The sequence below is a fragment of the Oryzias latipes genome, chromosome 1, assembly GCF_053564925.1.
Source record: "Oryzias latipes strain Hd-rR chromosome 1, Olatipes_Hd-rR_3.1".
In the NCBI taxonomy this organism is placed as follows: Eukaryota; Metazoa; Chordata; class Actinopteri; order Beloniformes; family Adrianichthyidae; genus Oryzias; species Oryzias latipes.
In genome coordinates, this window is record NC_136237.1 from 20,033,843 (window position 1) to 20,054,153 (window position 20,311).

The 20,311-nt window shown below is 38.5% G+C and overlaps 1 protein-coding gene across 4 annotated transcripts in view; it reads left to right on the top strand.

Annotated features, from left to right (window-relative positions):
• The window catches only part of LOC101160713 (voltage-dependent T-type calcium channel subunit alpha-1H), a 76,537-nt gene that overhangs the window by 22,035 nt on the left and 34,191 nt on the right, over window positions 1-20,311 (top strand). For all 4 annotated transcript variants that reach the window (XR_013654812.1, XM_078944244.1, XM_078944252.1 and 1 more), the window contains 7 exons: window positions 6,987-7,363; window positions 12,066-12,217; window positions 12,708-12,893; window positions 13,074-13,191; window positions 17,860-18,015; window positions 18,683-18,770; window positions 19,760-19,950. Coding sequence is in view for 3 of the 4 variants with exons in the window: in XM_078944244.1 (XP_078800370.1) it covers window positions 6,987-7,363; window positions 12,066-12,217; window positions 12,708-12,893; window positions 13,074-13,191; window positions 17,860-18,015; window positions 18,683-18,770; window positions 19,760-19,950 (1,268 nt within the window). In the remaining variant the exon portion in view is untranslated. The remainder of the gene's footprint in view (window positions 1-6,986; window positions 7,364-12,065; window positions 12,218-12,707; window positions 12,894-13,073; window positions 13,192-17,859; window positions 18,016-18,682; window positions 18,771-19,759; window positions 19,951-20,311) is intronic.

Genomic DNA, 20,311 nt, shown 5'->3' on the forward strand with positions numbered 1-20,311 from the left:
AAAGGCTTACTCCACACTAACGGTCCCACCCACAGTTCAGGGGCAAGTTTCTAATAAACTACTGCTGCTCTATAGAAACTATGTCCTAGAAAATGATACAGATTTTTTTTATTTTGGCTAAAAACATCATAATCATAATTACCCTAAAAGACCACTGGGAACACTTTAACAATAGATCAAAAGATGGTCTGAGTGGGACTTTAAGGAACTGAGGAAAAGTCCACTGATCAGTAACTGGTCCCCAAGTTAGAGGCTTATCCATGGTTGTGCAAGTTACTTCCAAACTGTAAGACACTACAGGTTACTTGTTATTGATATTCAAAACTAATAATAATAATGGATTGGATTTATCTGCGCTTTTCAAGACACTCAAAGCGCTTACAGTGTGTCCATTATTCATTCACTCCTCATTCATACTTGGTGACGGTAAGCTATGGTTGTAGCCACAGCTGCCCTGGGGCAGACTGACAGTGGCTGCCATTTCGCGCCAATGGCCCCTCTGACCATCACCGGGACATTCATACACATTCACACACCAGTGGAGCCACACTGGAGGCAAGGAGGGTGAAGTGTCTTGCCCAAGGACACAACGACATTTTTTGGCTGGTGGGAGCAGGGATCGAACCGCCAACCCTTCGGTCATTGGACGACCCGCTCAACCACCTGAGCCACTGTCACTAAGCCCTTATCTCACAATATTACTCTCTTAGATTTGTAGTGTGTGAAATATGTCATATATTACTTTTAGGTAACTTTCTTTAAAACACAAGCAGTAACAGATCATTAGAATGTCATCTTGTCAAATGCACTACAAAGTATTTCATATTTAGATTAGTGGGGATATGGGTTCATTCAAAAAATGTTATTCGTTTTTTTCAAGTGTTCATAAAAACCAAAGCAGAAGAAAACCATGCTGTCTTTAAGCTGTTAATGTCTCATGATCCCACTGCTTCTAAAAATCGGACAGCAAGTTTGAGGAATTACTGAAGCTGTAATGAATAAAATATTACATCATACAAGTTATCTCTTACACAAGAAGTAATATCTTACTGTAATACTTTGCATTTGCAATAAGTGACTCCTATATTAGGCCTAGGCATGACCCATCATGTTCTCCAGAATCACTGAAAGATAAGGGGAACATTTGTAAACTTGGAGAAATTATATGAATCTGTCTGTAATTTTGTGCTTAGTTGGAATTCTATGACACCAAGTCTTTCATATTTCAGAATAGAACTGTGAAAGAAAAAGCCTGCAGCAAGATTTGCGGAATTGGGAATTTCACACTAAACACCTGCAGCTCCTGGTGTTTATGACATTTAGGTTATTTAGTTTAAAGTTGTGATGTCTTGTGTAAAAGCAGGACGTGTTCATCCAGCTGAGTGAATAGCAGTAATAAAATGTGTTCAGTGTCAAACAATGCTATGATCAAACACTCATTCCTGCGTACAGTGTGTGGATGTATAGACAAACAGGCTCTCACATGCTTATCCTTACACACCAGACTCCACAGAAGTGTACAAAAAGCCTTCTTCTGTATTTCTATATAAAAAAGAGAAACATAAAAGTGCATCTATTGCTGTTTGGTAGATTTTTTTTTTTTTTGAGAATTTGGTGATCCACATAACAAAAAACACTGTTTTTGACATCTTGATAATCATTTCAAAACAACTTCTGAGCAACACAGCAGACAAATAAATTTCAATGAGTGACTGCTGAGACAACCAACCCTGCTGTGCCTCCTCCAGCGACCTGCGAGGCTTATCATAGTCTTAGATTTCCTGACATTAGGGGTTCTAGTTATCCTTTATTAAAAATGCGCCAAATGGAAACTAGGTCATTGCTGGGGAGTGAGGGGAGGACCGGTGTTGAGAAGTTGCACGCAGAAATCAAAGTTTGGTCTTTAGACCATGTGTAACCCTTGTGCTATCTTAGATGAGCCCACCTTTATATTGTCTACCTATCACGACAAAGGTGGAAAGATTTCATGTAATCCATGGACACCAGTCAGGTTCACAAATCATTGAAGAAAAAAGGTTCAGCGCACTGTCTAGTGGGTCTAGATGACCCAACTCCCAACGTTAAACTGCCTAGGATAGCACAAGGGTTAAAGTCTACATTGCATTACGAGTAGATTTTAAGATGGGACACTTAAAAAAAAGCTTTTTTTTTGTTCAATATACTGCCAAACACTCAAACTGTCAATGAAGGTTCTCGTTCATCCAGGTGGTGTAAGGTTGAGCCATATTAGCTGGACTTAAAAAAAATCTAAGTCCACTTGACATGGGAACTGTTGATATATTTATTAATCCCATACAAGCAATTTATAATTTTTTAAAATAAACTTTATTGCACATTATGCCATTTTACTAGGATTCACTTTTGGGTATGCAATAAGAACATATTGCAAATATCAAATACACATATGTATTAAAAAAAGCACTTTAGAAATAGAAATAATCCAGGGGGTTAAACTCAACGAGAAAATGTCGAATCTTTTGCATACAGACAAGGTTTTGATTGCTTTTTGCTTCTTAGAATTACAAATACTATTAATATACTGATTTAACTCAGAAAAGTATAAAATAAACAGGGCTTTTGACCACAGAATTTACATTTATAAATATATGAAATTTGGCTAAAATGAACAAGAGATTTAAAAGTACACCAGAGTCCTTTTGTATATTGTTTGAAATTAGACATCTTTGATACAAGACATTTTTCCAGAATAAAACAAAACAAGAATGAATTTTATCACTAATGAAATCACACATCTTCTGCCAAAACACTTTAACTTTAGGACAATACCAGAAGAGATGGATGACTGTTTCAGGGGAATTGTTGTGTTTTATCTAAATCTATTTTGAATAAACACTTTAGCTGGGTAAATTCTGTAAGCAATTTATAAATGGCTTGTAAAGATCACCCCTTATTTGGTCACGCTTTAGATTGAGGGGGTGCAAAACAATAAAAAAACTGTTAATAAGAACACTGTTAATACATTTATCAATCCCATAAAAGCAATTTCTAAGTAGCTTGTGAATAGGATTAACAAATGCTAATAAACGTCTTTATAAGCAGCTTAATACCACATTACTCATGCTTGTTAATGTCTTATAAGTAGTTTATTAAGGAATATTTTAAGGTATTTATAAACAGTTTATTTAAACTTGTAAGTCAGTTGTAAGACATTTACAAATGCTAATTGTTGTACTTATAAGCAGCTTAATAAAACATTACTAGTGTGCGTTAATGTCTTATAAATAGTTGATTAAGGACTCTTAGTATAAAACGTTAACGTACATTTTTGAACAGCCACAATCTGAAAGAGGCAAGAAATGAAAGAAATATCAAAAATGTTGTAGCTTTTTGGATAATTTAGAGTAAATAAAGCTCACAGTTTGGAAGCATTCTCCAAAAAAAAGTGAAAATCCTGATAGTTTATTTGAAATGCATACAATACTGACATGTATTTACATATTAAGGTAATTAGACACAAGCCAGCACAGCTGTGTTTGTCTCCTACAAGATCAAACTCAAGGATATTAGAATCTCTGTGCACATCTGGACCACAGAGTTTGACATTAAATTGTGCGACACACTGGAGAAATATGAAAATATGAGGCAAACTCTCACTGACAACTGCAACAAACTCGGTAAACAGTTTAAGGGGTAATGCCATTGAACAATAGCAAGATAAATACAGCACGTCAATGTAACTAACAAAGTAAATTCATCTTAAACTGCTCTCGCTGGCATCCTCCTCTGTGCTGCTTAACGCTCTCGGTTCAGAGCAATCTCAGGGGAGACGGAGGATGTAAATATTCATGGACATAGCTTTTAACAAGCAAGTGAAGATTCTGTGGCAATATCTTTTTGATGATATGTGATAACACCTTGGATTAAAAAAGCTTTTACGTTTGAAGCCATTTTCCCCTCCATGTCAGGAAAATGTGAGCAGAGCTTAAAAAACTCGTGCTTTTATTTCATACTCCAGTTATCACTGAACGGTATTATTATTTGAGTCTTTCTAATATGTCCTTTTACAGATTATATTTATTCAGTGGCTATATTGAATATAGTCCTATGTTTATGGCCATTTTAGCACAAAATAACCCATATTTCTTCTGATTATGAAAAACGTCACATATGGGCTTTCTGTGCTTTTGGTTGGTTGTTGTCATCAAACAAGAACACGTGCAGATATGTGGCATTTTGAAATTCTGAAGTCACTCCTGCAGCAGCTTCAAATGGTATTACATTTAAAAAAGTTATTTTAGGAAGACATCTATGATTAGAACACTCCGCATGTCTTTTTACACTTCTCTTCTCATCCAAATAAAACTCAGTGTTTATTTTACAGTTTTTTTTAAGAGTAGTTTCATAATCTTCATGCAGCTGTCTGTGTCGTGACACCTCCGATACAGAGACTGGCTTTTTTTATTAAAAAGTGTTGAAGTGGTAGATACAATTTCTCGTTCATCTTCAGTAAATCAACGCTAAAGCAGTTTTTTTTTTACTACTTCAATGGATTCAACCTGGATGAATGAGAGTCTACCCCTTGTGCTATCCTGGGCACTTTAACATTGAGTTGGGTCATCTAGACCCCACAAAACAGTGCGCTGAACTTTTTTCTTCAATGATATGTGATCTTCACTGGTGTCTATGGATTACATGAAATCCTTTCCACCTTTGTCCACCTTTTGTCATGTTAGGGAGAACACGTCACTGTAAGGATTGGGTCATCTGGACCCCATAGGACATCACAAGGGCTACACAGACACTTTGAAAAGCATTGTTAACACTTAAGACAAAAAAAAGGTTTTGCCAAAGGTTAAAAAAATTAGAAGAGTAAGTCAACCATATGACATTGTTACACTATTGTGCAATGCTATAATCCAGCAGCTTGGTTAAAAAAGTTGCTGTATAAAAACTATAAATGAATTTCCACTTTAGACTTCCTATGTCTTCCAAAAAGGATTACTTCTTTGTGTACTTTTATGTGGAGCAGTGTTTCCTACATTAGTAATTAATGATTATCAAATGAATCCATGACCACAAGCCTCTTTATTTGTTTCCCAATACCTGAGGGGTCTGTTTTGTACCCTAAAACTGTTTGCTAAAACACGTGATTTGCTAAAAAAAGTGATGTGTTGACATTTTAATCAGCAAAGACTAAACCTAAAGTTGGATTGGAACAATATCTGAGTATTACTCAAGGGCGTGCAGAAGAATGACAAAGTAAAGTGAAGTTTAATTATACGTTCAAATACATTTGGTTCATTAACTTTACTATTTTTATCACATAAAATGTAAAGCTTATTTCTAGTGTAAAACGTTTTAAAGTCCCACTCCAATCATCTTTTGTTCTTTTTTCAAAGAGTTTCCAGAGGTCTTTTTTGTTGTTTTTTTGCTAATCAAAGAACCTGAGTCGTTTTCAGGGACATAGTTGTTGCAGAGCGGCAGTAGTTCATGGAAACGAGTTGTGGGCAGGATTGCCTGCCTCTGCTTCCCGACATCCTTCTGTTTATGCACTCTCCTGCTAGCTTACAGCCCCTCACACCCCCAACCTAACATTACTGCTGCAACACAAATGGCAAGCACAACTGGAGCTATCAAATTGTGCAATTTTGAGCTAGCTTGGATAGGGAAAATAAAAATGTACATGGATCTATTTGTCTGCAAGTGGCTGCATCAGAACGGAGCGGAGCAGGAAGCCTGTGGCTCGCTGACTGTAGCACCTATGTCACAGCTACAAGCTTTTTCCAACGGCATTCTTTACAGCTGCTCCTTATTTACAATAATTTGAATGAAGAGATAATCAGAAAAATAATTTCTTTATGTATGCCCTCATTTACGAGAAAGAAATCCACAATAACATGTTAAAAACACCAAAAACACAATTTTCCTTGGAAAGGGTCTTAAACTGCAAGATAATAGTTTCCAACTTGCTCCCTGCTATCTATTATGTCTCTATTTACTTTTAAACCAAGAATTTTTTTTTTTTTTAAAAACAAAGAATTTTCATTAAATAATAGTTTGCTTTTATTTTTTCAATTTCCTTTTTTACCTCTAACCAAAAGTAATTAACAGTTTAAACAAAAGCAGAAAAGATTAATAGATCTTTTGTATGAAAACAAACTACTGTGCATCGTTAAAGTGTAACTGAATTGTGAAAAAAGAAGATTTATTGAGATTGAATTCAGGATAAAACACTGGCTAAAGCAGAGTTAATTTTCAGAATATACCTTTTTCTGTTTACATTTTCTGCGGCTCCCCACTGTATCACTGCAACTGTTGTCACGGTTTTAGTACTGCTGCTCCATAATGACAACCTTAAGATAAAATTGTTAGACTAACAGAGAACATGTACATAAAACATTCATTCCCCTCAGTAATAAATAATAAGTGTTGCTGGGGCTCTTCAGAGATTCATAAAGCAGGAATGTCTCAGTTTATTTTGAATTGTGTGTCTGCTGCAGCTCAGCATAACTGTACTTTCTGCAAGCGTAGTAAAGTAGTGATTTTGAGCAATTCTTCCTGTCAAATGGGCCCTCACAGCCCACGTTATCTGCAGACGCACACCGCGGAACGGCTGGATTGGATTTTCTGTTTCAGTCTCCGTTGAAAATATGTACCGGTATTTGTTGTAACTGTGGTGACAAGTGAACTCCTGCTAGATTAGTGTTTGCTGTTATGCCATCAGAGCGTTTCTCTCAGGCGGCTCACTAATGAATTTGGCAGAAATTTGAACCCCCTTAGACACATGCTCATAAATGTATCCTTGTTCTAATAAATCCCTCTACCTCCTCCCCATGTAAAAAAGCCTTCAGGTCTTCAGTGGTTTTATGTTATTAAACTTTTCTCTTCCAGAAATAGAAAATAAATTTCCTCCTCTACTGGACAGAGAATGAAATATTTTGCATCGCTCTTGTTGATGATTGGGTTACTTTTGTCTAACCCCCTCTCCCATCGTGTCTCTGCAGGCGGCTCTGCGGGGCATCCTGCTCTGCAGTTGCCAGGTGAAGGCTCAGGAGAGGCTTCATCATGCCCGTACTGCACCTACTATAGCCAACTTAGTGGCAGTGAAAACCTTCATGAGCATCCTGAAGAACAGCATCATCGGTATCAGAACTCACGCCTTGGCAACCACCCGTGCCATGGTAATAGCCCGTGCCAGAGTAGAAGTCCGTGCTACGGCAATGCGCAGGTGCTTGAGCCGAGGAAAAAGCTGTGGGAGCGCTGCTGGGCGGGACTCCGAATCAAGCTGAAACTTATTGTGAGCAGCCGATATTTCAACAGAGGCATCATGATTGCCATCCTTATCAACACGCTATCCATGGGCATAGAGTATCACGAGCAGGTAGGCCTTCTTTTTGGTTTTCGCGGACTCACACTGCTCTGAATGTGCCTACAGTGTGAGTGACGTGCAAATCACTTTGTCGGGGGGAGTCAACAAACTTGCCCCCCAATCAACACTTACAGCAGTGAGCATATGGGATCACGGCGTGTGCGTGTGTGGAAATGCCTGCATGCATGCAGCCGTGTGTGGGTATGTGCAGGCGTGTATCAGGAGACAGGAAAACTCATACGACCTTAAGTGTTAATTAAAGCGCGACCCAGGGATAGGACAGAGATGGAGCAGAGTGAAGGGAGGAGGGGGAGGCAGATCTGACATTGTGTTGGACCGAATGGCAGTGAAAGATTCTGCAAAATGACGGAATAATCTGCCTTGGCTCTCTTCCTGAACAGTAAGGCAGATATATTTGGCCATAACTTTGTCAGCGACTAATATTAAGCACAAACTCTGCTTGGTTATAACTCCCTGACGTGATAAAGGTCAATCACGGTGATGAATGATCTGTAGATGGAGCAATTTTAGTTTTTTTCTCCAATGTAAAAGAGCTGATTTCCTATGAAATGAGTCGCGATGCACATCAGAGTCCTCTGTACCAAAAGAAGCATCAGTCCAACTTTCTGACTGATGTAGTTTAAAGGCTATTTAATCTGTGAAGAACAGCTGTTTAAGACTGATGCCACTGAGCACGCTCATACATTTGTTAGCTTGCACGACTTTGTTGCTTTGAGAAGCCGAGAGAACTGAGCGACAGCAGCTGCATTTCACAGTGTAACAAAAAATGTTGCCTACTGCGTTGCAATTGTTCTTCCCAGTGTTTTTTCAAACAATTATAGCTGCAGTGTTTACATGACACACTTATTTAACCATCTTCTATTCTGACCAGAAAAAGACATGTTAGAATTTAACTGAATTAGATTTTGTTTCAAAATGGGTTGTTTTTGTTTTTATCTAGAAATCCATAAATCTTAATATTGATTAGCTTATAAAGCAAATTATGCAATTTTTCTATAAAATGATTTGTGCAAAATGCACACAGTTTCTTCATTTAACACCTTTGTATAAAATATTCCAATCGGTTCTGTTTTTTTAAGGTGCTCCCTGCAGTATGTTATGTGAAAAGATCAGTTTCATTTATGTGTTAAAGCACTAGTTCACAACCATGTTGCCTCAAGGTTTTACAGAAAAGGAAAAAAAGCATCAAAGCAGACTGAGTTAATTACAATTGTCAGAATTCAATTCAGCCCAAACAGCCTGACATTTCTGTATGAACAAGCTATGGAAACATTTGAACAAAAGCTAGAGTGGAGACACTGTAGAAGACAGCCAATGTTTTGGTCTGCAGCTACTGTGCAGGTACATTTGTAATTCCTGTAATTATGATGCATTCTGTAATTATTAAATAACCACCCAATACAAAATGAACATTTCTACAAATAAGTATGTCATAATTATATTATTTTTTACTAGGTAAGACATATGCTGTATTCTTAATTGTTGCAGCCATAATTTGGAAAAACGTTTTGGAGGAATACGTCATTTCAAAGATTTTTATATGGCCTTTAAATGGTCTTCCTCCAGAGGTATTTGGCTAAAATGATCCAAAGGTAGAGCAGCACAAGAGGTCAACACACTGAGGAAAGCACCTTTTAGGGAAAACTCTTCTCTTGCCTCACAGCAAGAAGGCCTGTATGGTTCAAATCCTGGCAGGGACATTTCTGTGTGAAGTTTGCATGTTCTCCTTGCGCATGTGTGGGTTTTCTCTGTGCAATCTGGCTTGGTGTTTAATGTGAGTGTTAAATAGGCTCTCTGACAGACTGGCATCCCTTTCAGAGTGCCTTCACTCAACTGTAGCTGGAATAGGCACCAGAAACTCCATGACCCCCTTAGGGATAAATTGGGTTTGGAAGATGAATGAGGATCGAAACAAATCAAAGATCCCACGTGTTTTATCCATAAAACAAAACAATGAACCCTGTGAAAATGAAACATCAGTATTGTGTGTAGTATTTGTTTTGAATATGTTTTGTTTCTTTACAGGTCTCATTTGTATGTGATTTAGCCCTAGTTAGTAGCAGATAGTCTTGTGAACATGCTATCTGCTACTAACAGTTGAATAAATCATTATTGCTCTGTGTCTTTAAATTAACGTGAGAGAAGCACATTTCAGAAAATTCAATAAAATAATTATGAGAGCCATACCCTATTTGTATTTCACATTTCTACCTAAAGATAGTTAATGTGCACAGATCACAGCAAGGCAACTGCATTAAACATCTTTATCACATGTTTTGATTTTCTGTCAATTATTGAGGTTAGCCAAGCTTTGGTGACAACACTATCTTCAGTTCATCACTACCATTTGCAAATTACTTTAAGTCTGATTTCAAATTATTTAGTACTTATTTATTTTTCCTTTGTAACCTTTCTTCCCCCTTTTGTACTTTTATTCTGATCCCATTTAGTTTAAGGTTTATTGAGCAAACAGTTTTATCTGAGAGCTTAGTTGTGTCAACTGGACTTCTGCTTGTAGAGTCAAAATGTTTTATTCCTCATCCTGAATAAAAGTTGGTATGGAGGAAAGGAAGGTTTCAGTTCATGTAGGGCCTGTTCACAGCACACCAGTTGGGCCCTGCTATGCCAGCATTAATCACCACAGGGGGTTGATTGTTCTCTGTCCCTGCCTCCAATTAGAAAGAACTTTTTATCTTCACTGTCCTGGCACAGTCAACATGCATGTCCATCCAATACAATTGGACTTTAATTTGGATCTAGAAAAAGACTAAATCTTGTCCCTCACTATGTTTTGTGGAAGGTGCTCTGGGAATATGGGTTTTGGACCCCCTAAAAACCGTCCAGTGTCTGCAGATCCATAGAAAGAGTTTGATTTACATTGGCAGGAGTAAGTCAAACCTGTTTCCAATGAATGTTGGACTTTGGTAGGAATGACATTTGTCAAGAATTTTGTTCATAATTTTTTGACAGAATTTGTAGGATCAGCCAGAGGCCAGGGAATATTCAAATTTGGGGGTTTCTGGATTAAATTTCAGCTTTTTGCAGACGATGTAGTTCTGTTTTTAGAATGATTTGTATAGCAACCAAAAAGGTACAATGTAACCAACATTTGTAACAAAGCAAATACATGAAGACAAATATTGAGAGGAAAAAACAACACATTGATCATAGTTGTCATCTGTTTTGCCAAAGACCTTTTCTTTTCTCTTATGATTTACTGAATAATTACAGCAGTAGACAGATCCGGGCTTCAGGTAGTCTTGTCCAGATCACACTCCCTGCGTCTGTCAAGCCACGCCACTGCAGTGTGTGCAGAATGAGGTCTGGCAATGTCCCGCTGAAACACCCACAGACGTGCTGGGGAGAGACGTCACCTTGATGGTAGCATATGTCTTTTCAAATTCAAATCTATGTCACTGCTTCGACAGCACCTTTACTCATACTAACATTATTTCTGATGCACACATCACAGATGCTGCATCTTGCTCATGTTCCTTTTTTTTCTATCTTTGGCACTACAAACAAACGTGTTTATGGAAAGCTCACCTGTTGAGTGCAGGTTTGTGCTCAGATCACTCTGCAACTTGAGAAGTTGCAGAGTGATCTGAGCAGGACTGATATACACGTGTCCATTTGACACTTTCTCGGGTTCTGTTTCAAGAAGTAAAAAACAAATGTTTTTCTGACATGTTACTGAACACATACCACCATATTGATGAATGATGGCTCGCTGTGCATGGCGGCTTTAGTGCAACACACATCTCGCTGCAGGTTTCTTTTGTTCAGCACTGATATTCCCCAGACTTTGTGAATCCCTACATAATATTAAACAAAGAAAAAAAGTGGTCTCTGAGGGTGCCCTTCAAAAAGAAATGACTTTATTTTATATATTTTCAAGCTGCCAAACCTTGTTTTTGTTTTAACCCAATATTTTATTGGACTCTATATGGAATAGGTTTGCGAAAAACAACTACAGTCCTTACAAATGTCCATCTCAGATTCTGCTTCAAATTTTAGGGACATTTTTTTAGATAAAGTCCTATTTTTTTAGCCATATTATATTTGTATTATGTATTTAATTTGTCCAAACCTAAATGGTAGGCAAGCATTTTAACTGTTATGTTTAAGGATGTTTTTTAAAAGTTTATCTCCATTAAATGCTTCTGCATCAATCATGACAGCATTATACTCTTCCTGGAAAACGCAATTCAAATGTTTGTTTTTTTGCTAGAAATGTCAATCTGTTTCAAAGGTTTTCTTAAAATCCTTGGAGATCATTTTAAATAACAAGCCTGGCTCAGAGGTATTCACTGGTTTTCTTTGCAGCGACTCGTCAGAGAGTTTTTTTCAACTTGATTTGATGAAACCACTTTTTAGTATCAAAGAGAGTGCCGAGCGATCAAATACTTGCTTGTTTAGAAAAGCTGACAGTTTCCATGTTCTTTACCTTTTTTTCTCAAGAATCTGCCTTCTCAAGACCTTGAATTCCAAGAACAACATTTGTGAAAAACCTTCTTTGTGTGCCACTATCAAATATTTGCTATTTAGGCTTTTTGTGGGCATTCTGTTGGATTTCCCAACAGGCTGAGTCTGCTGCACTCTGTGACAGTCTGTATCTGTTTGTTTCTCCCTTTTCTGTGCCTGTCCCTCTCTGTACATCGACACCTCTTTCCTCATTGCTGGTCCTCCTCAGCCACAAGAGCTGACCGATATTTTGGAGATCAGTAACATGGTGTTCACCAGCCTCTTCAGCCTTGAGATGCTGCTGAAGCTCCTGGCTCTGGGGCTCTTTGGCTACATCAAGAACCCATACAACGGCTTTGACAGCATTATTGTCATAATCAGGTAGGGTGGGGGAAATGCATGTGTCTCTATGTTTACCCCCCCCAAAAAGAAAATCTGGCCTTGTTAAATCCTTCCCAGAATTCCTTTTGATCTTTGCAGCGCTGCTCTGCAGCTGCAGTCACACTGATGCTGATTGAGATAGCAGAGCCACAAGGCTGCAGCGATGGTCTGTCTGGAGGGCCTGTGTTCACTTCCATTATGTAGTATCACAGGTTAAATTATGCATCTGCGTTTGAAGCTTGGCTTGTTTACAGTGACTATTCCCACAGGTCCTGCTCTCCTTATTAGCCAGTTGATTTGCTAACAAAGCTGGCCATCGTAGTCTTTTAGTTGCCTATTATAACACGTGTAAACTTGAATGCTGTCTCTCGTTGAAAGGGTTTTTTTCCTCATCACTTAACTCAGAAATGTTTATGTTTATCAGTAGGTAAAGTCTTACACACTGCATTAGTGTGGATTGTGTTTTGAATGTGTGTGTCATCTATTTCAGTGTGTGGGAGATTGTGGGGCAGGCTGAGGGAGGCTTGTCAGTGCTGCGCACTTTCCGTCTGCTAAGAGTTTTGAAGCTGGTCCGATTCCTCCCTGCCTTGAGGAGGCAGCTTGTGGTGCTGATGAAAACCATGGACAATGTTGCCACATTCTGCATGCTGTTGATGCTTTTCATATTCATTTTCAGGTACTAGTCCTTTTTTTTCTTCTAAAGGTGCAAACAAAACCATTTTACAAAACGTGACAAAAACGTTCATATCATAATAGATTACATGTATAGTAACCTTGTTCTCTTTTTTTTCTTGTTTCAAAATAATAAGTAATGAAATGGTTACATTCATTTTCTGTATCTCTGTGTGGTTTGCAGCATTTTGGGAATGCATTTATTTGGCTGCAAATTCGGTTTACGTCAAGACAGCGGCGACACTTTACCCGACAGAAAAAACTTTGATTCTCTGCTGTGGGCAACTGTCACAGTTTTCCAGGTGAGACACACTCTCTCACCCACACTCACACATGCACACACACACACATGCACACACACACACACACACACACACAGAAAGCGCTCAATTCTGAACCATAAGAAGCACAATGTTTACTACAAACTTTAAAAGCCCAAATTGTGTTTTTGGTGTTTTTAAAATGTTCTTGTAGCATTTTTTTTCATGATGGAGGTCATTGTATGCTGTAAGGGGTCAAATTCGAAGGTGCACCTTCTTCCTCCATCTGGTAGGAAAAATACTCAATAATTATCAATTTTATATTAAAAACAGATTTAAAGACTAATCCTTAAAATCAATTTCAACACTTAAGTGAGTAGATTCACTTCTGAAGGAACCTAATAACAAAGACAGGACAAGATGGACAACGACTGCCTTTTAGATTAGCATGAACATTTAAACAGTAAATAAACAGATTGACATCAATATTCTATTTGTGAGCGTGAGTCTGTGTAAAGGTGTGTGAAAGTTGGTGGATGAGCAAAGTAATGCTTCAGAACGGTTCAAGAGAAATATTGTAATATAAAGAACAAACAATACAGTTAAACTGTTCAGAACACTAGTTTGGATGAATAAAGTTGCCTGTTTTCATGAACGCATCAAACTGCAACAGTTCGGTTAAGAGGGTTTCTTCACCAGAATGACTCGAAGCTGGACTTGGACTGGACTTTCAGACAAAGCTCACAGACAAAGGTGGTTCTCCTGAGTCAGATGAGATGGACGAACGCAGCAGCAGCTTTGCCATGAGGTGTAGGAGAAAGGTTGAAGTCTCTTGTGGAGCTTACGACGTTCTGTTGGTCCGCTGGTTTTTATACAGCCAAAAAGGGCAGATTGTCATCAGACAAGTGTCCTAGATTTAACCCTTGTGCTACCTTAGATGACCCCACCCTTGCATTGACGTGTTATTCCTACCATAACAAAGGTGGATAAAGGTGGAAATCCATGGACACCAGTGAAGATCACAAATCATTGAAGAGAAAAGGTTCAGCACACTGTCTAGTGGGTCCAGATGACCCAACTCCACATGTTAAAGTGCATATATTAGCACAAAGGTCACAGTTCACTGGAGTTTAGTCTCAAAATGGATCCTCTGATGAGTTTAAAAAAATGAAGCAAAAATTGTGACGAGCTTCAAAATGGTTAAAAAGAGAAAGCACAACATTTATCAAAAAGAATAAGAAAATAAAATGTTGGGTTTGACACAAACTTAGATATGTGGGGTGATTTGAGATAAAAGAAATACAACACCAAAAGAATAGATGAAAGTTCCCCCCTTCTTCCTAGGTTTCTCTCATTCTTCTCTGAACTGAGCTGAACTGAGAGTGTGCATCACCTTTTTGACCTTAGAGGAAGCCTGTCTGTCAGCCAATGGCTGTAAAAACACATCTACGCAGATTTGACAGCTTCAAGTTTCATCAAAAACTGTTAAGAAAAACAAAAGCATGATTCTAAGTTGTTTCTCTTAAATGTTCAGTGATGCGACACCAACATGTTTTTTATGGTAAAATAAGAAGAAATTTGAAAACACAAACAATCATGAAATACTTTTGTGATAAAACAAGTTTGCCTTTAGTTCAAATGAAAGTGAGTTTAGCTTAAACAAAGTTTAAACATAAATTCCTAATAAATAAACAATGAACTATGAAGTTATGACTCAGCAAACCATCAACTTTATGCAGTTTCTTAAGTTTTTTTAATGGTCAAATAAAGAGGAATAAGTCAAAAACTTGAATTAAATTCAACACAATCAATTCTTAAAATGCAGTTTATCAATATATATGGTTGAATTTCTAAACTCATGTTCAAATATACAATGAAAATATTCATGACATCACAAAGAAAATAATTGTAGTTTCACCTGCTTCCAGTTGAGATCTGCGAATAAAGTTTAGTCATCTTCATGTGTGTTTATTCACATTCAACACAACAAAAGTAAAGAATTAATGTTTAAGACTTTTATTTGTGGAAAAGGGTATTTAAAATAAAATGTTCATCTTAGTTTGCCCAGAGCAGAATTTTTCAGTCTTGCCATGGATGCAGGTGTTGTAAAATCATAAACCTTACAGTCCAAATGAGTTCAGTGAATCCTTCAGTGAGGCTAACAAGGAGTGTTCTTTGAAGACTATTTAGATAATTTCCTCTTTCCGTAAATCCTTCTTATGAGTATTCCAGTGTTTTACTTATCAAGAAATATGATTTTGGAAGTAACAGACCTTTTTTGGGGGGCTTTGGGTCATGTTGGGACCTTTTACAATCCAAAGTGAAGCCAGATCCTCAAGCATCTTGATAAGATCTTCCAAGAGGGTTTTATTGCCTTGGAAGGTCCAAGCCTTGGAATGTATTCCTGATTATAGTGGACTCACAGTTCTTCCTTAATTTTTCACCCTTTGAGAAATCAAAAAACAGATGTCATCGTGGCATGCTACAACATATATAAAGAAATTAAAAAACAAAGTATTTTTTTATTCAAATTGTAGTGAATCAGGAGCAGAAAAAAAGACTAAAAGAGAAAAAAAAGAGATACTGGTAGTTTGAAAAAGATAGAATTTGTTACAAGCTCAAAGAGATCCATCCATGAACGTCTTTGTTTTCCTCGTCTGAGCTGGAATCTGGCTCAAAACTGTACGGCTGGATGGCTCGGATATTACTCACCATGTTTGTTCCACGGTAATGTTGGGGTTGGGGTTGTGAGGGGCTGTAAGCCAGCGGGAAAGAGTGTTAACAGATGGGTGATAGGAAGGGTGTTGCTCTGCACCAATAGTCCCGCCCTCTGAGGCAAATTTCTGATGAATTCCAACCAATCTGCAGGAAGCATGTCCTAGAAAATGACACAGATTTTTTATCTGGCTGAAAACGGCATAATCATAATTAAAAGACCACTGGAAATGCTTTTAATATAGATTAAAAGATGATTGGAGTGGGTCTTTAATCAAAATTTATTTATTTTTATAAAGCACATTCCTTTAAAAACATAACACAAAGTGCTTTCACGTTAAGGACGAAAAAAATAAATGATTTAAAAACGAGCACGAAAATTAACCAACAAACTTTTACATTTTGTTGTCTGTTGGAAACGCTAATAATATTTGGGACCTCCCTTTCTGTGAACAGCTGCATAACCAGCCAAATGTAGCATCCCAGGCGGGGACCGCTCCACCACAGCTAAATGGTTATGCAGGTCCCCATCTAGAGCTACAGCTGCTGAAAAGCAGCCGACCCAGAGGGAGAGGTCCCAACTGAGGAAGCACCGGCAATGAAAGTTAAAATAAAAATGAGAATTAAAAGTAAACATAATAAAAGCAATAAACACCTAAAACATTTAATAAGGTATAATAAAATAAATTATACATAATTTAGTGTAAATTAATAAAACTAAATAAATAAGTAAAATAATTAGAGTAGTGAACATGAGCTAAAAGCCAGGTGAAAGAGATGGTTCTTGAGTTTTTTCTTAAAGCAACAGTGTTCTATGCAGCTCTCAGGTTCCCTGGCAGACTGTTCTATAAACGAGGGCCATAGAGCTGAAAAGATGCCTCTGTCTAGGTTTTGGTTTTTACAGTGGGAATGGCTAGAAGACCATAACAGTGCCATCATTCCTGGTAAAACAAACTTACAGGAATTTCTCTCTTTGACAGGAGCTAACAAGTTAGTGAGGATAGAAGGAAGAGTAACTGCAGAAAAAAATAGTAATCTTGAGAGAAAGTGCTGTCCAGAGAGTTGACACATATGCAGTGGAAGTTCTGAAGTAACCACACGCAGTCTGGATGTGAAGTCAGTAAATTATCTTAGGGTAGACCTAAAGTTGGCTGTGCATTGACTCTCCTTATCCAATCTGGAACAGCTTGATTGGATCTTCCAGGAAGAACTGGAGTAACTTCCAAGCGTAGGCTGAACTTCAGTAGGTTTGGCCACAGCACTGTGGGATCTGTGGTAAAATATGTAAAGTTTTGGCGCAGAGTCAGCCCAACCCCTCAGTGATGGGGCTGGTTTGACATCTGGAGTCCTAACCCTCTGGTTTGGGGGTGGCTACAGAGTGAACACTGGGAGAAGGTTTGAAAGGAAAGGATGCAGCTCGGAAAGGCTGACACCATGCAGAGATTGGATGAAGGATGAATGGATTTGGCTCTGTCTTGTTGCTAAGCTTCAGCTAAATTTCAAGTCTTTCAACTCTGCTCATCATGCAGGACATGGCAAAGTTACGAAGGGTTAGAAACAAATATCAAAATTAATGGTGAAAGAATTCTGATGCAAGACAAACCTGAAAGTTTTTGAACATGTTCTGTGATGAAACGACAAATTAAGACTCTAAATTCAAACAGTCTCTGCTGATTAACTTCCCCATTATTTAATTTACCCCAATTTGCAAGCAGTCATGCTCAGTTTTTCTGCACAACCCCCTCGGTAGGCAGGTAAGATTCTCTGTACAAGCAGTGGGGGAGGTAGGTGGTGAAACATGCGCTCCACAGGGACTCCTTTTATTGCTGATGAGCATCATTGTTGTTCATGTCACAATGAGACTTTCAGAGAACACTCATATCTCAGACTCAGACCTCCTGCCTGTGAATCTGTTTGCATTTAAGGTTCCTTTGTGTTTGACTTTATATTTTTCTTGAGCTGCTTGAGATGACTGTCCTCCTCTCTGATCTGCAGATCCTCACCCAGGAGGACTGGAACGCTGTACTCTACAACGGCATGGCCTCCACCTCGCCTTTGGCTGCCCTCTACTTTGTGGCCCTCATGACATTTGGAAACTATGTCCTGTTCAATTTGCTTGTAGCCATTTTGGTGGAAGGCTTTCAAGCGGAGGTAAGGGCAAAGATGACGCTGAATTTGAGCTATTTAGAGAACACGACACAGGAATTGATACTAATGGAGCTGGGTTGTGCTGTCGACACCCAAGATGTCTGGTGCAGACTAAACCTTGTGTGGTTCCCCCTCTTCACATCCATATCCACTGCTTTTACCCACTTGTTTTCTCTCCTTGTTCCCTGTATCTGTGGCTCTCCCTGACACATAGACACTCATAATGTTCTCCAGGGCAGGGAAGTGTTTGATATCGCCTGCCATTCACAGCTGGTGAGCTTTTGTTGTTTAGTTTTCATCTTTTATCACCAGCATCAGAGAACACTTGCTCTCTATCTCAGGCACACACACACACACATATATATAGATACCCTTTGCCAAAGCCGTCTGCCTCAATATTTCTGGCGTGATTTTAATTAAATTCAGTAAAGCTTTATTGGCGTGACTACAGGAGGATGCTGCCAAGGCGTTGCACATAACTCATAAGGAGAAGGCTGGAGATTCCCCCTCTTCTTTTTTTTTGCTTCAAGATCATTCTCTCTTGACTTGTCGTCCACTTTTAAAAAGTCAGCAGTGTGTGAAAACAGAAAGGCGATGATGATAATTAAGATTGCCGTAATAAGGGTCATCCTGGTGCTCTGTGCAATCATTACATGCCTGTGTGTTTTAGGGAGATGCCAATAGATCTGAGGCTGATGACGACAGACTATCACTGTGTTACCATGATGAGGAGAAGCTGAAGGAGCTGTATGCTGCAGGTGCCATCTTTCATTTTAAAGTTTTTATGTCACCTATTCGGAATTACAATATCATATCATGTTTAGATAAGTTGTTTTATACTCCATATATTTTTGCAAAAATGATCATTTCTTTATGTGGAAATCATTTAGGACAGCTTGTCTGTATATTTTAAGTGTTAGCTTTTTATGTGAATGTGAATAATGTTATTATATTAAAATGAAACAACATATGGTAAACAATACAATTCGTTCAAGACCCACCCTTAAATAAATAGGGGTTTTTGGTATTTTTAACATGTTCTTGCGGTATTTCTTTCACAATGGAGAAAGAATATAAAGAAATTTCAGATGAAAACGGCATTTCTAAGTATTCCTGTATTCAAATTGTAAATCAGGAGCAGATAGAAAAATGTTGTTTAAAAAAAGACTGTATTTTTTATGTATAAAATACACTGGGCGGGCCACAAGCTCCCTGCTCCAGGGCGGCAGTGGATCAGGGGTTGAGCAGGTCGTTCAATGATCGAAGGATCACTGGTTTGATCCCGCTCGCCCTAGTCAACTGTCGTTGTGTCTATAGGCAAGACACGTCACCCTCCCTGCTTCCAGTGTGGCTCCACTGGTTTGTGAATGCAAATGAATGTCCCGCTGATGGTCAGAAGGACTGTGGGAGCGAACTGGCAGGAACGCCTCTATCATCACCAATTATACAGTACAGACCAAAAGTTTGGACACACCTTCCCATTCATTTGAATGAGAAGATGTGTCCAAACTTTTGGTCTGTACTGTACATGGGGAGTGAATGAATAATGGACACATTGTAAGCACTTTGTGCGTCTGGAAAAGCGCAGATAAATCAAATCCATTATTATTAACTCCCAACAAGGGAATGGGGGGTCCTGCTCACAACTGAGAGGTGTGGTTAGCGTATCAAATATAATAACCAAAGCAGCAACAAAACCTTAAAATGTTCTCTAAACTTTGAATTTAAATCTTGTGTTTGTGTGTAGAACTGAAGATTCAGGCAATGATGCTGAGCCCCAACGGCCTCCTCAACCCAAAAGCCTCCATGCCTCCGCCTCCTCCCCCACCCCTGCCTGTCATCACGCATACTGCAGCCACACCCACCATGAACGCCAACCAGTCGCGGCGAGCAAGTGGTGCATCCACAGACATGAACAGCCTTGAGCCGAGGTCTCCGGTGAGCTTTCCAGGTTCTGCTTTTTCTGACATGACTGTCTGAATGAGGCTAATTTCTACAAGCTATTGAACAGAGAATTACTCCAACAAGTGTGCTGAGAACAACTTCAATTAGAAAAACTCGCAAGTAATTTACAGAAACTGAAAACTGTTTTACTCTTGCAACAAAAAAATTCTCAACTTGCAGGTGATGTTTAATTTCGTTGACAATCTGAATCATTGTCTTTCTCCAGACTTAAAAAAATGACTCCAAAAAACATTTTGCTATTCAAGATTTGCAAAGGTGAACATTTTGGAACCAGCCTAGTTTGGGCTTGTAGCTCTCTGTTAACGTGGCAATTATATCAGCTCTACCAACTGCT